The sequence below is a fragment of the Artemia sp. Qi Xiang Cuo genome, chromosome 21 (assembly GCF_049724085.1).
Source record: "Artemia sp. Qi Xiang Cuo chromosome 21, ASM4972408v1, whole genome shotgun sequence".
Lineage (NCBI taxonomy): Eukaryota > Metazoa > Arthropoda > Branchiopoda > Anostraca > Artemiidae > Artemia > Artemia sp. Qi Xiang Cuo.
Window position 1 is genome coordinate 27590540 of NC_142814.1, and position 15551 is coordinate 27606090.

General features: G+C 34.9%; 1 protein-coding gene across 1 annotated transcript in view; it reads right to left on the minus strand.

Moving 5' to 3' along the window:
* LOC148939403 (multiple epidermal growth factor-like domains protein 8) overlaps positions 1 to 15551 on the minus strand; it is a 120225-nt gene that overhangs the window by 1907 nt on the left and 102767 nt on the right. Inside the window, exons 14-20 of the mRNA XM_089106867.1 lie at positions 13568 to 13769; positions 10633 to 10934; positions 8848 to 9040; positions 8128 to 8338; positions 5131 to 5317; positions 2418 to 2561; positions 1117 to 1295 (exon numbers count right to left, since the gene is read on the minus strand). Coding sequence (XP_088962993.1) covers positions 1117 to 1295; positions 2418 to 2561; positions 5131 to 5317; positions 8128 to 8338; positions 8848 to 9040; positions 10633 to 10934; positions 13568 to 13769 — 1418 coding nt within the window. The remainder of the gene's footprint in view (positions 1 to 1116; positions 1296 to 2417; positions 2562 to 5130; positions 5318 to 8127; positions 8339 to 8847; positions 9041 to 10632; positions 10935 to 13567; positions 13770 to 15551) is intronic.

Consider the following 15551-nt stretch of genomic DNA (forward strand, 5'->3'; position numbering starts at 1 on the left):
AGAAAAATATATATACCTCTGAAGTGCCTGCGGTCAACCTCTCTTTACCACATTGTTTGAGGTCTGTAGGCCTACTTCTACATCTGTATATTTTTTCAAAGTAATGTTCAGATTCTGGTGGTCAGGTAAATATAAATGAAATCTTTCATGTTACAACAAAAGTTTTGTTTTGTTTTGCAATAAGAAAGCTATCACCTCACAAAAAGCTAGTCAACAATGCGCTACAAACTTAACCGACGGGGAAAGCAACCTAGAGATTATTGACTTTAAAATAAGCATAAGAGAGAACAAACGAGTTTAATTTAAATAAATCGGTGGAAGAAGCTTAATTCATTTTAAGTCCGTATTTTCTCTCATTATTTTTTTTTTTTGTAAATGGAAAAGCAGTGTGAAATTATAGAAATTATTTTCTTTTGTAACGTGTTTCGATCCCCCTAAAGATGGCTAGCTAACCAGAGTAAACTATATTGGTCAAGCATCCTTGAAGGGAAAAAACTGGTAATTTGACTATAAAACAAGCCTTTCAGATTTACAGCTAAACCTGAAAAAAATGCCAGTTGCCAAAAACTCTTCAGCCGTTATTTCTTTCTTTGTTCAACATCATTTCAAAATATTGTCAGAAAGCCGTCGGCTCAATACATCGCAGTAAAATCTCCATATACCGTAGTTGTCAAAACCTAGATGCTAAAAAAGAATGAATTACATTGGTTGGCTTTGGTCCGCCCTATATTTTGCTTTTGACCAATAAAACACGCCAATCGAAACATATAGGAAATGATAAGAGTTGCAAAAAGCGCTACCATAACGGAATAATTTGGATGGAGCCGATCAAATTGACTCTTAACGTAAACGTTAATGTTCATTTCTAGCTTAGCATAGATCAAAATATAACTTTCCGAGTATTATATATTCTTTTTTTTTTACTACCCACCACTCGTTCCAATCGTGCCATTTTAAAATAGAACGAGATTTTGAAAGGATAAAAAAAGAAATGTTGTTAAAGTTTGAACGGTTCGGTCAGCTGAACTCCTGACAGACCTTCGCAATAGCTAGTGATAAGAAGAGGAAGAAAAACAAAATGGAAACAGAACAAATGGTAGAAGAGGAAGAGCTTACCTTCTACATACTTTCCGTTTATCATCTAGACCCCGAAAATACCCCGGTGTACAGTCTTCACATTTATCTCCCATCGTGAAGTTTCGACAACCGAGGCAGACAGCAGCACTAGTTGGACCAATTTTAATCAAATTCTTCCAGTATGATAGATCCTGTTGTTGCCACTTGAAATCACTTAACTAAAAATAAAGGAAAGAAAAAATCGCAAAATGATGCTAATCTTCATGATACGGTAAGGAAGAATGAAAGAAAGTCTCTGAAAATTTTCAACATGAAATGAAACTTATTTCTAGGGATTCCAATTACGAAAAGAATACCCCTGAAGGAGAAACGAAAAGGGACCTCCAGAACCTAACATAAAAACACCCTATAAAATGTTGAAAATTGAGAATCTACACGAAAACAACGCATAATTCGCCAATAGACTACAATCAAAATATACTCCATTTAAAATTCAAAATCATTTGTAATGTTTGAAAGATAAGCCTACTTTGCAAAGAGCCGTATAGACCAGTCAGATATATATATTTTTTGAATAATTTGAAAGAGTATTTTCCTCAACAGAATACGATTCGACCAAAATGTCATTTAGCATCTTACATTTGGAAGGTACCTCGGTGCCCAGTGGCATTAATTCACAATTTTTTTTCGGGGGGGGGGGGGGTAGGGGACGAAATAGTGTTTTTTGGGGGAAAATACGATGAGGCATTTTTCAATGAAAATACGACACCCACCCACCCACCCCCCTTCCACCTAAAAAATACGTGTGTGCGTGTGTGTGTATGTATATGTGTATGTGTGCGTGTCTGGGGGCGTATGTGTGTCTGTGGGCGTATGTGTGTCTGTGGGCGTATGTGTGTCTGCGGGTGTATGTGTGTCTGCGGGCGTATGTGTGTCTGCGGGCGTATGTGTGTCTGCGGGCGTATGTGTGTCTGCAGGCGCGTGTGTGTGTGGGCGTATGTGTGTCTGTGAGCGTATATGGGTCTGCGGGCGTGTGTGTGTCTGCGGACGTTTGTGTTTTTGGGGAAACACTGTTTCAGGGGAAACAGCCAATGAAGCGGGCTCGTTCTTGTTATTTATAAAAGATTTCTAGCAAGGTTTTTCTAATCAGATTAAAGTGCCAAGTTAGAACTTAGCCGGTTTTTGCACCGGGTGATAAATTGGCCTGTTTTGACACCGAGTAATTAAGCAACCTGTTTTTAGTTCTATTGGTACAAAATTTAAAATTTAGCACATACATATATAAAAACAAATGAAAAAATAGCTTTATACATAAATCAATAGAACAAAACACAACTTACAGCATTGCTAAAGTTTGCTTGGAAAAGTCGATAGCTGAAACAGATGTCTGTATGGCCGCTACAGTAATCAGAACAGGAAACACAATGCCCATTATTTCGTGGGTCACCAACAAAAAGCGGTTTACATTGACTGCATTTTTTTCCCTGAAACAAAAAAAGAAGAAGAAAAAGATAGTGATAGAAATGACAATAGTGGTATTTATAATGTACTTATTACTATTATTTAGTAAAAACATATGACATTAATACAAACTAGACATTTTCAAGTTTTGAATACCTATTTTGCTGCTAAGATCAATTGGCGTATCTGATACATAAGTAGTTCTGCAGAAAACTGAATAAACGGAAGGAGCAGAGCTCACGATATTTTTCAATTTCCAGATTTACATAAGAAAAATAGAAAAGAAAATAAAGTATGTAGCAGGAGAATGTGGCATCATTTTATTATATATTAATTTTGCAAATACTCTTTTTATTTTAGTGTTTTTTATTATATTAATAAAATATTTGTAATTGTATCTTTTTTTATATCTCTTTTTATTTATATTCATATTCAAGAAAGAATCCATTAGTACTTTTTGTAATTGAGCGAGAAGATAGTATATAGGTAAATTTTAAAGTTGTTGCATCTTCTGTGGAATTTTGAAAGGTTCAGAGATTTGAAAAAGGAAATTTGAATGAATGAGGTCTGGGTGGAAAAATCGTTGTCGTTGGGAAATGGATGTTTTATTAGTATTAGGAATCTGGCGCGGTTTATTCGTGTGGGCATGACCCACCGTAAGAGTGTTATATGGTGATTTTGTGTAATAAATGTTTTTGGATGTTATTTTTTCTTGTTTTAATTGTTTTTTTAATTGTTTAGTTGATTCTTTTAATAGATTGTGTATCTTCATTTCTTCTTCCTTTTTGTGGTCATGACCCCGCGGTTTTTTGTTTTTTTATGTGAAATATACTACACAATACTAAACAGACTTCGAGGACCATGTCTAAATTTTGGTAATTTCTTTGTTACAAGAAATAGTCTGTCAATATTCGACATCATTTTTGCTATATTTATTATCCTAAACCATACTTTGGATTTATATTTATATGAAAGCTTCCTTGAAGTTGTCTCCTCCCTCGTCATATTCAAAAGCTAGAAATTATCAACACTACCAGACCTTAATCTTTTTCCACAAACGCAAAATCGGGAGACTGAATGGTCGAAAAATCACTAGCTGAGATATTTCCTAATTCTCTTCTAATATTTGCTTTGTCACTATGTCTGCAATCAAGAGTGTATTCAGGATTTCGGTCAGCGGGGTGTGGTTTTTTTCAGGGGGTTACAAAAAACATAAAAATTTAGTTTTTATGCATTTTCGTTATGTTATGAGTCGGACAGAGTTTCAGAGGAAGAGGGGGTGGATGGGGAGGCTAAAACCGGTAACCCCCCCCCACCCCTGGATACGGTATTGTCTACAGCATTGTTTTCTCTCTTATCTTGTGTTAACAACATGTCTAGCCACAAAAACTTTTCCTCTCTTTCTATTCTATACTAAATTGAGCATTTAATCATTTCTTCATTTTGTCTCATTTCAAAGAAATTCTTTTGAAAGGAATTCAGGTTAAGGAATAGCCTTATACACAATATAGCAACTGGTAAATAAGACTTCAAGTAACTTTCTTCCTAATATTTTTCCGAAAGACCTCTACTCTAAGAAAAATTAACCTTTTTCGTATTCATTCCTCCCCGAGAAAGTACCTACTAACTCCCCCCCCCCCTTATAAAAGTTGGCCCGTTGGGCAAAGTCTACTTAATAATCTTGGTTTCCCGTTCGCCAATTAAGAGAACAATGTATACTATTTAGTAAACCAACCTCTAGAGGGCTTTCAAGTAAGTAAGCTTAGTCACTTAGGGTCTCCTCGTCACTGTACTGCAGTAACTCAAAATTTCGTCACGTAGAGGGAAATTATTGAGTTACAGTAATTTTCGAGCAAGTTGCAACACCACGAACAAGAATCCTTCTTTAGAATAAATTCTTTAATTTATTTTATTCTTTTATTTTTTAACCAATGATAATTTTTTTCTTTGGTTAATCTGGTTTAAAATTACTAAAGCGTTTTAAAGTTGGAAAAAAGAAAGCAAAACTAACGCATACCCCATACTTTTATTAGTCCTTCCTGGTTAATCCTACTAGAAATGAGAAGTTTCCAACTGTGTACGACATAGAAAGCTTTTTTTTAGAAATTTTTCTTTTTTCAGTTTAAAACTTTGAATAAACATTTAAAAAATACAGTGCGGCAGAAAATATTTTATTTTTCGAAACTAGCCTTTCTTTCTTTTTCCATAAATGATTCTCAGTGGTTAGTAATTCCAAACGCTTAACGGTTAGTAGAATTTTTTGTATTCAGTTTAAAAACTCAAACAGTTGATTTTACGTTATTTTTCATGAAAATCATCATATGAGGCTACTTGAAAAAAGAAAAATAATAATTTAAGATAAACATAGTCAAGAGTCATTCTAAAATAGCTTCTTTCATTTCTAATTTAGACTTTAGTGCACTGCAAATCTGAGGGAGGAAATTTCTAAAAAAAATTGTGATTTATTCAGGATAAAAACCAAAGGAAAAAGGAAAAAAAATAAAGACAAACTTGGGGACACATATAAATACACACAAATACAACACAGACACACACAAATTCTTAGAATCATTGCAAAAGACGTAATCTCACCATTGTATTATTCCTACATTCTAAGCAGGTGTCAAGCTTATCAGGACCTTCACAGTTACTGTGACCGTTACAATCACATTGAAGACTGCAGTTTTTTCCAACAAAACCAAAATGGCAGGTGCAAATATTTGGAGCAGTGCAGTCACCATTTATGCAGCCTTGGGTGCAGACAGGTTTACACACAGTTCTAAATAGAGTAAAAAAAGCTTTGGATAATCAAACGTTATTTTCTTCATAAACAATACAGCATCGTACTAAAAAAAACGAGTGTGGGACAACAAAAAAACTAAGTAATTCACAGCCAGTAAAAAAAAGAAGAAAGAAACAAATCGGCCGAGATTTATAATCAATTGCACAATTTACAATCAAGCATTGACGTTAAAAGGATATGTTCAGTCCAAAAAACAAGAAAAGAAACGTCACACATACATGACGCCGGGTTCTTTTCTTCAAAATAAAGAGATAACCAGCCTTTTCCACACGCAACAGTTAAAGCTATCTAATACAGTTTCTAAAATTCCAATAGTATCAACTTAATTTGAGTGAAAAAGGAATTATTAAGAATATAAAATAGTTTTAGTGGTAATCCTAAATAGAAAAAAAAGTTCATTTTCTTTAGTTATAAGTTGTTAAGATGCACTGTAATTTCTTTTCTATTGTCTTGCATCGTTAATAGTAAGGAACAATGGCTTATAGAGATGTTCTGTTTTTATGGTTTTTAGAGAAGAAATCCTTACAAATCAATTTTATTGGATCCTTACAAATCATAGCTCTAATAATTTAGAGCTATGAATCTCGTTTTGAACATTTACAAATGTATTTTAGGTAATCAAAAAATGAAAACTACCAAAATATCGTAGTATATTTGCTAAAAAAAAAACACATAAGGATTCAGAATGCCAAATTGATCTTCTAGTATTTTTTTTCTACTTACATTTGGATTCCTTTCCTGCTAATTTAGGAAAGATGAGTGACAAACATGGGGATAAATTCCACCAAGACATTTTCAAAATGGAAAAATTAGGAACATTTTACAAAAGTATACATTAAACTGTAAAATTGTTTTCGTTGGGTTTGACCCGATAATAAGCGTCCTTGGTTGAGAGGCTAACACCATACGTGAGAAAAGTCCTTACTACTAGGTCAAGTACACCACAGTATAGCAACATCCTAGGCTGAAACGTTATTGTTTTCACTGCAAAATCATACTCAAGCATGAGGCTTAAACATCAGGTAACATACGGCTCCTACGAAACTAGAATTCACTCTCCGCGCTCTTCGGGTACATGAGTCAAAGTTATAGCCAAGAATTGTGCAATGAAGAAAGCAAAGAAGAAATTTTCTAAAAATATACAGATGCTAAGGATTGACTGAAGGATTCTCCACAAGGATGCCCCCACCCCTCCATGAATATAACTTTTAAAATGTTGAGAGTGCATGCAAATCCCGATATTCCGGCGTTCCAATGCACTCAAAATACAATACCAATCTTATATTTACACTTATTGTTGTCCTTTTGAAGTTATTTTTATATTGAACATGATCTTTGTCATTCATGAGAGAGTCATTCAAGGGATAAGTGTCTCTCAGAGTGAAGCGGCAGCAGTTGTACATAGCTTGCATCTTTGTTTTCTTCATCCCGAATAAGCCAAAATTTTAATTTCCAGATTTTATCTTTAATTGTAAGTTAATTTTCAAGTTAATCTATTTTTAAGTTAATTTAATCTTAATTCCCAGATTTTTTTGTTTATATTTAAGATTATAAATCTAATTTTAACTAACAGTGGCAATCCCAACGTTCGTGCTTAGGCGATTGATATTCACAACTAAGTGTAATTGGTATAATGATACATTCTAAATATAGCTTTTGCTTGAAGTAGTTCTATAAAAAAAATTTTATCAGTTGATATTTTTATTTATACATAGAATATCCAGTTTCTTCAGTTTCTCCTTATATCTTTGGGATAGGGCCTATTTTTAGGATACTGGGAGGATTTGTCCTTAAATTCTTCAAAGAGTGTCAGTTTTTTTCTTTACCAAGGAAACTGCATTGAGAAACTCTTCCATTTATCTTGTTCCTGACTCTTAAATTTGTTATCGCCTCCAGTAGATCTTGGCTGATTATCAGCTAATTCTGCAAGAGGGAGCTCGTCCTTTTTCCAATGCTCGTGCTAAAATGCGATTTCCCACAGTTTTACAGACGGGGAACTGTATAGGATTTTATACAATAACAAATCGATTGGGAATATCAGAATTTATATCCTTCGGTATTTTTGCCTTATTTGGGGCAAACATTGATGTTTTGCAGCATACAATGGCAAAGCACGGCACTCTGCTATGGCGCAATCTATTTTGTCACTTATAAAAATAAATCTAGATATTTACAATATTCTACGACTACTGGTTTAATATTATCTCTCCTAGGCTAAAAAAAGAGACAAAAAGGGGGATCATGTCTGTATTACCTCAGTCCTAACGACTCAAAAATATATTTCTTATTCTCTAAAGCAGGGGGACTGTAAACCTCTAGTTAAGGTTTATTTACGATAACGATTTCTATGTTGCACTTTTTATTTCAGTTTGGCCTTATTTTTGAAGGATTTCAAGCCTTTCTTTTCGAAATTCTCTTTAATTTTTTTGTGGTACATACAAACTACTGCTCGGTTGAATCTGCCGAAAAAAGTGCAAATTCAAAAATGAGTCACATGGGAGGTAGTTGCCACTAGATAGTTCGTTAAAAAAATTTTTTAATTCCAGTAACTTTGCGCAGTGGTTTGCTTTTAACTAGGTTACAGCTCATTCTTCATGTAACCTAGTAGCCTAGTGTCTTCTGAGAATATGAAAAAAAAAGAAAAGCAACCAAAGCTCTGGCTGCAGAGCATGTAATTTCATTCCGAGGATGAGATTACTCGAAAGCGTCACCATAACAATTCGAATAAGAAAAATAATAAGAAACGAGTAAAAGAAACTTTCTAAATGAAATATGAAATGAAATACCCTTCAGGCTGGTAACCATCTGTACAAATGCAATCAAAGCCATCGGGTTGATCAACACATCGTTCTGAGACAGGATTGCAGTCATGATGATTATTTTTACATTCGTCTTCCGGTGGACAGCTACTATAATGCCATCTAGCATATCCATCTGGAGGTGCCATTAATGTTGCCATTTTATTGCTGCTCTTTCGCCAACCACTTGTCGCGTTTCCTTAAGCGAAATCATAAGAATGTTAATAATAAGAAAGAACAACATGAATTTGAGAACCTGACGAAAATAAAGTATCCCTAAAGGGTCATAACTGCTACTGACCTTATTGCGCAACCTTTGTTAAATTTATGTCTGTTTTTACTTTAAATTTTCCTCAAATTAACAACTAATAAATATAATACGTGCATCCCCCACAATATAGGAAAGAAGTGCAAAACTATATAACAATATTTTGTCGTTTGCTTTATCACCTGGATTTTGGTCAAAACTTTTTTTTCAAAATGCGCTTTTGAATTTCGGTTACTATGGGCTAGAATTTTTTTTTACTAGGTTGCAATGGATGCCGCAACGCCAAAACATGATTACTATGTATTTTGAAACGTTATCACATTACCGCGATGCAATTGACATCATATGTAACTAGTATGTATATTGTTATTAATTCAGATAAAAAAGTAGACTTCAACATTTATGTTTGTAAGGGGGATGTCATTAAAAACGGAACTCACCTAAACCAACTAGTCCAAGAAAACTATCTGCAATCCGTGAATAGTCAACGAAAGAGCAAGATCCCTCTTTAGGGCTGTCTAAAGAGCCAGCAGTGCATACACCAAGGCCTGAAAGGGATATTGATTCCAAGTCACACCAGCCGCATTCGGGCTGTCGTAAACAATCTGCACATTTGGTAAACTGACTGCAACTCTAAAATAGTAATCGCAATCAAGAATTTTATTATTTACTTCTTCTAAAATAGGTAGAACAAGGAAACCACATTAATTTAAGAGTTTTGGGGGGTAAGGCATGGTTATTGGTGTGTTTATAGTGGTTAAAGACCTCGGACATTATATTTTGCAAACAAATTACAGATCACGCAAAAAAAGAATATTCCGTGGCATGCGAAACATTGAAAGATTAGCTCGTACTCTTTGATTTAATGTCTTTTGGCATGGATTTAGAAATAATAGACTTAAATAAAACAGGGGCATTTAATTTTTGAAAATTGGTAACATTAATTCTCAGAGCCGCAGAGCACTTTCGAACTAACGATAATGTCAAACTTCTCGCGCTACTTCAACATCCATCTTATATTACCTGAATTGCATAGAAAAAAACACATTTTCAATTCATTTGAAAATGAATGCTTGAGATTAACAGCTTGGATCATTAAAACAGATTTATTTATTTAAAAAATTCAGCATCCGTATTAAAAAACAAACACGCAGTAATTAGACCTTTTAAGGCACTTTCTAGTCAAAGAACACATAAAACAACGGAGAAACGGGTCTTTAGTCTTTTAGTACGGCTCTTAAAACAATCAAAAATAACTAGTACTGAAAAAAATATAGCATTTGTTGAACTAAAAAAATTCAAAGAAGCCTAAACTTTTGCTGGTTGAAATGAATTGATTGAATTTATTCACAATCCCCTTGTAAATATAAGTGATAAACAGATTAAATAAAAAAAAAAACGAAAATAACTAATAAAACAATAAGACATTCAACAATAGAAATAGACACATATATAATGAACAAACTCATAACATAAATACAGCCACAATAATAACGCAAAAAACGAACAATTGCGGCTTTAAACTGGAGCACCTAAGGTGTGTATTATATACGGCAATGCATCCTGCGATGGCAGCATTTGAATCCATGATGCAGTATCTCCTAGTGGCCGAGGAATTACTTCCGAAGGTGGGAGGCCAAGGAGATACTTTGCATATTTGTAGTAAATTCGTTGGAGTTATTTTTAATCGTTGCCGAGAAAGTACACCAAAAAGACACAAGGGACAAGAAGTTTGTAAGCGTGCAAGTGTTATACAGTTTAGCTAGTAGCCGGTGGTTAAAACGAAGTTTGTCGGATACTAATCTGCCGTAGGCAGCTTTCTTCTTTCTTACTTTCTTGCTTACTTTCTTAATTTCTTTTTTTTTTGTATTTCATCTTATTTTGAATATATAAGTAACTGGTACAGTCAAGCTTGTAGTTATTGACCAAACAATATCAGCACACCTTAAGCCAACTTAAAAGTTAAAAATTCTCTCGTCCGCTTGATTGGACTTTGAGTTAGGATTCACACAAGTCTAGTGAAATTACTTTCATAATTTTAGACTTAATTTTGATTTTTCACATAATTCTATTCTTCTTGACAACATACATTGAAATTTTTCCCCAATTTTAGGCATGAAAAGTCTATACACTACCATGAAACTGAGAGGGAAATAAGTAATAGAACCAAGAGGACCCAATTTTTATACAAACTGAAAGATAGGGGAAAAGAGGGTAAATCTTACCTTTGGGCAAAGGCTGGCATTTCCAGATAAAATTGTTCCACAGACACCACCAAGGCACTGAAGCGCCACATACGTGGGGGAAATACATAGTGACAAAGCAGCACTCCAGTAACACTCGCTTGAGCCACCTTCAGCTCCATTAGCATCAAGACATTCTTTGCACGTCTTGAATTCACCGCATTTGATAGGACAGGGTTGAGGAGGTGTTGACGACACAAGAAAAGAAGCTGAGCTTTTTATGTTTCTTCTAACACAATTCCAGTCATATATTGGAAGTGTATGTAGCTTCCTGCTATGTTCGTCTGAAAATCAAAGATATTAATTCGGAACCTGCTTTACAACATTCAAGTTCAGCTGCTTCTTTCACTACTCATAGTGCAACAATAGACACATTTAAGGACTATTGAAATAAGACAAAACTTTAAGTATACAAACTTTAAAATCATTGCCAAGAAAAAGAAAATACAAAAACCAATGTATTTCAAACGATTGTTTAAAATGAAGCTTGAAAAAGATAATTTCTTAAACCGCATTGGTCTGACATAACACAAAGGAAAACAACCGAGCAAAAATGGGGTTTTTAAAGGCCAAATGTAAATACTGAAAAACACAAAAAAGTGAATATTTTGAAAGGACAAACGCCTTTCTTCTTCAGCGCGAAACGAAATAATGTATCCAAGGAAAGTGCCGAAAAAAACAACAACAAAAAACAAACGCGGAAAGTCAATGTGAAAAGAACCAAAAAACAAAAGAAAAAACTAAAAACTTAAAAGATGAATAAAATTCATTAAAAGCCAAAAATTATGACAATTAAAACCAAATACCTAACAACCATAAAAGCGAGCTATTCGCCAATATCCGCGATTTGCACAAAAAAATAAATAATGAACTGCCATCGACGGATACTAGCGAGCAGGAGTTGCTCGCTAGTATCCGTCGATGTCAGTTCATAGTTTTTTGGATTTTGTGAAAATCGCGGATATTGGCGAATAACTCGCTTTTATGGTTGTTAGGTATTTGGTTTTAATTCTTATAATTTTTGGCTTTTATTGAATTTTATTCATCTTTTGAGTTTTTGGTTTTTCTTTGGTTTTTTGGTTCTTTTCACATTGACTTTCCGCGTTTGTTTTTTGTCGTTTTTTTCTTCGCCATTTTCCTTGGATACATTATTCCGTTTCGTGCTGAAGAAAAGAGGCGTTTGTCCTCTCGAAATATTAGCTTTGTTGTGTTTTTTCAGTATTTTCATTTGGCCTATAAAAACCCCATTTTGATCGTTTTTCTAACTTTATGTGAAACTTGAAAAGAATTGCTGAACGTTGAATATGCTCTTTTGAAATACCCCCTCCTTCTCATTCCCATTATTAAGCCTAAACTCAGCATTTACATAATTATGTTCATAATAGGAATTTCTAAACTTTTGGAAAATGATTGGCCTAATGATGGCAACAGTAATTTAGTTCATTCTTGTTTATTTGAAAATAATACAGTTGTTTATTTTACTATTACTATGTGTGAGCATTTACCTATTTGGCGATTCTTAATCCGCTTTCATTATGCGTTTTTATTATCTTCAATATAAACTTTTTGGACAGGCACCAGGGATACCAAAGTCCTTTATGGCAGATTTTCTAGTTCATCTTTCCAAGTCTTTTCGCTGATAAAGCATTTTTTATCCTCTTTAGAATATCTTCCACAGTACATTTCTCTGACAGCGTATGGTCCTTCAAAGAAATCCGTACGAATAATCTTTGCTGAATTGAGAAAAAAAAACCCAACAAAATGGTCAGACCCGGTCGGAAAGTTCTACTTTGTTCCATGTTTTTTATTATTAGCAACAGAAATTTTTGACTTCCCGTCGCATTTATTCTGTATGTACACTCAAATGTACACTTTGTCTTGTGCTTCAAAACTTTTATTTTCTTCCAATAATTGAAGCCATTCTAACAGGGTTTTAAAGCAGTTAAAGCTTGAAACCATCTTATATTTAAGAAAAACTGCGATAATTTTAGGTTTTAACGATTTTCTTTACCTTTTCTGTTCGTTTTTAATATGTTCAATGCGTAAAAATTTCAATATATTGGAACGGCAGTTTACTAATATTTAGAGTACTTCGTCTAGGTTCCCGTTTTAATCTCCCTTCTTACTTTCGCCCAAAAACATGTATGATTTTTTTTTGATTATTATGAAATTAAACGAACGTCTTTAATAAAGTACATATAAGGACAATAAATAAGTAAATTACAGATTGCAGAACGGTGTGATTTGGAATGAAACGCACCTCCGAATGGGAGTGCGCCCATAAAACTAGTAGATTTACATCTACTAATCATCGTATTCCATATGCTTTACATTAATGGCTTCTACGACTATTTCTAAATTTTTGAAAGATGATCGCAACCCCCCTTTCTTATCCGTAGCCTTCGATAAATAAAACACTGAAAGCACTGATATTTGCGGACTGAACATAAGTGGAGATTTTTATTTAATATTAACTACAAATGGTATGATTGAGCTTGCATCAGATCAGCAAGTCAGCAACTTTGGTTAAGTTACGATCATTCTCAAAAGCTGTAAGAGTGCAAGGAAGGGGGGGATCTAAAATGACAAAAAAAAAAAATAAATAAATATCAGGTGCTATCTTAAATATCGCAAGGACTTGTGACTTTTCCAACCAATCTTGATTTTGGGTGCATGCTTTCTATCCCCCATCCGTCAGTGCATGGGAATGAGTATTTTCTTCCAGTTTACGCTCAAAATTAATTCTGGTAAAGGAGAACCACCACCCCACCCTAAAAATGCACTATTTGAAGCTTCAGAAATCCCCGCTCCCTAATAAGATTTACCTAATAATTCATTCAATTAATTGTAAAGTCTTAAAATGAGATAGTTTCATTTTGGACTAAAAAAATGAAAATAAAAAAATAAAAAGACTTACTGATTCTCAAAACTTGTCGGGTCCAGATACAGAGTCCTGATTCTTTGCATTTTTCACAACTACTAGCTAGACAAGTCCTTTCATGGCACTGAGATGGGTCAACTGTTTCTCTTTGCTTAACTTCACAGCGATTCTCTTCACGACAGTCTGCTCCAAAAGGCACACATTTGCCAATTTTACAGTTTGCACACCATTGACAAGCCTGTAAAGTTTTTTTATTTATATTTATAGTTACTCAATTTTTTAAGTCACTGTTCAGACAACAAATAAGCTGTTCTGGATGATAGGCAAAAGATAGGCAAAATCGAATGCTTAAAGCTAAAATTCAATTACAATCCCATTTGATTCCAGAAATGAAAAATGGAGTTAGGAGCACGTATGTGGCAAATGGTGAGTGTGTGTGTGTGTGTGTGTCTGTGTGTGTGTGTGTGTGTGTGTGAGAGAGTCAGAGAGATTAAGAGTGAGAGAGAGAGAGAGAGAGAGAGAGAGAGAGAGAGAGAGAGAGAGAGAGAGAGAGAGAGAGAGAGAGAGAGAGAGAGAGAGAGAGAGAGAGAGAGAGAGAGAGAGAGAGAGAGAGAGAGAGAGAGAGAGAGAGAGAGAGAGAGAGAGAGAGAGAGAGAGAGAGAGAGAGAGAGAGAGAGAGAGAGAGAGAGAGAGAGAGAGAGAGAGAGAGAGAGAGAGAGAGAGAGAGAGAGAGAGAGAGAGAGAGAGAGAGAGAGAGAGAGAGAGAGAGAGAGAGAGAGAGAGAGAGAGAGAGAGAGAGAGAGAGAGAGAGAGAGAGAGAGAGAGAGAGAGAGAGAGAGAGAGAGAGAGAGAGAGAGAGAGAGAGAGAGAGAGAGAGAGAGAGAGAGAGAGAGAGAGAGAGAGAGAGAGAGAGAGAGAGAGAGAGAGAGAGAGAGAGAGAGAGAGAGAGAGAGAGAGAGAGAGAGAGAGAGAGAGAGAGAGAGAGAGAGAGAGAGAGAGAGAGAGAGAGAGAGAGAGAGAGAGAGAGAGAGAGAGAGAGAGAGAGAGAGAGAGAGAGAGAGAGAGAGAGAGAGAGAGAGAGAGAGAGAGAGAGAGAGAGAGAGAGAGAGAGAGAGAGAGAGAGAGAGAGAGAGAGAGACTATACTGCTGGAAGTGAACAATGATCTCTGATTTCGAATGCAGATAGAAATCTACTGGCAATTACATAACAATTAAACCAGTCGTTCTAAAATCAAATTAAGCAAGTAAAAGAAAAGTGCTTAGAGTAGTGCGAAGAGTAGTCTCTTCTAAACTGCGGGTATTGAAAGCTGCAAGCAACGCTCTGACTCTCAAATATGAGCGGTTTCGAGTAGGAAAGTTTCGCTGGCTTCCAATGAAGTGTTTTGGCGCCAGGAGTAGGATCGTGTTACTACAGCCTGCATAAACCCGATAAGTTGCTCCCATTGTGGTGAAAATTACGTAAATTCTAAGGACATCCCCCGTATAGCTCCCCTAAAGGTTGCCATGTGTGAACAGTTAGATCACCATTTGCATTTTGTAAAATGTCCTGAAGTAAGGAAGTTAATTGAAAATCAATGAACAATTCTGAACTAAAAGTGACTTCTTGGAATATAAACAGTAAAAGTAATCCGCCGATCTGTAGAAAAGCTGGAATCCATACCAAATTCTTCACATTGTCTCCATCCCAGTGAATATGGGGATATCAAACATTTCATCAGTGAGTTTACTGGGTCAATCCACGCCAAATCATCCAATCGTGACTGCGCGTGAAATTCCAATTTTGCTGAAAAAATTCTCAGCTGTTCTCTTCATTGATAGTACACACAGGATTTTATTTTATTTTTTTTTAAAGCTAGTTTTTCGGGAAAAAATTTCCAAAGTTTCAAAATTCGCAAAAAACGAGGTTTTCTGAAAAAAAAAATCCAAAAAGTTGGTATTTTTTTCCACTTATTTATCCAATTATCTACATAGCCAGGAGAGGTTGGATAGAAAAAATTGAGGCAATCCGATAACGACGGAA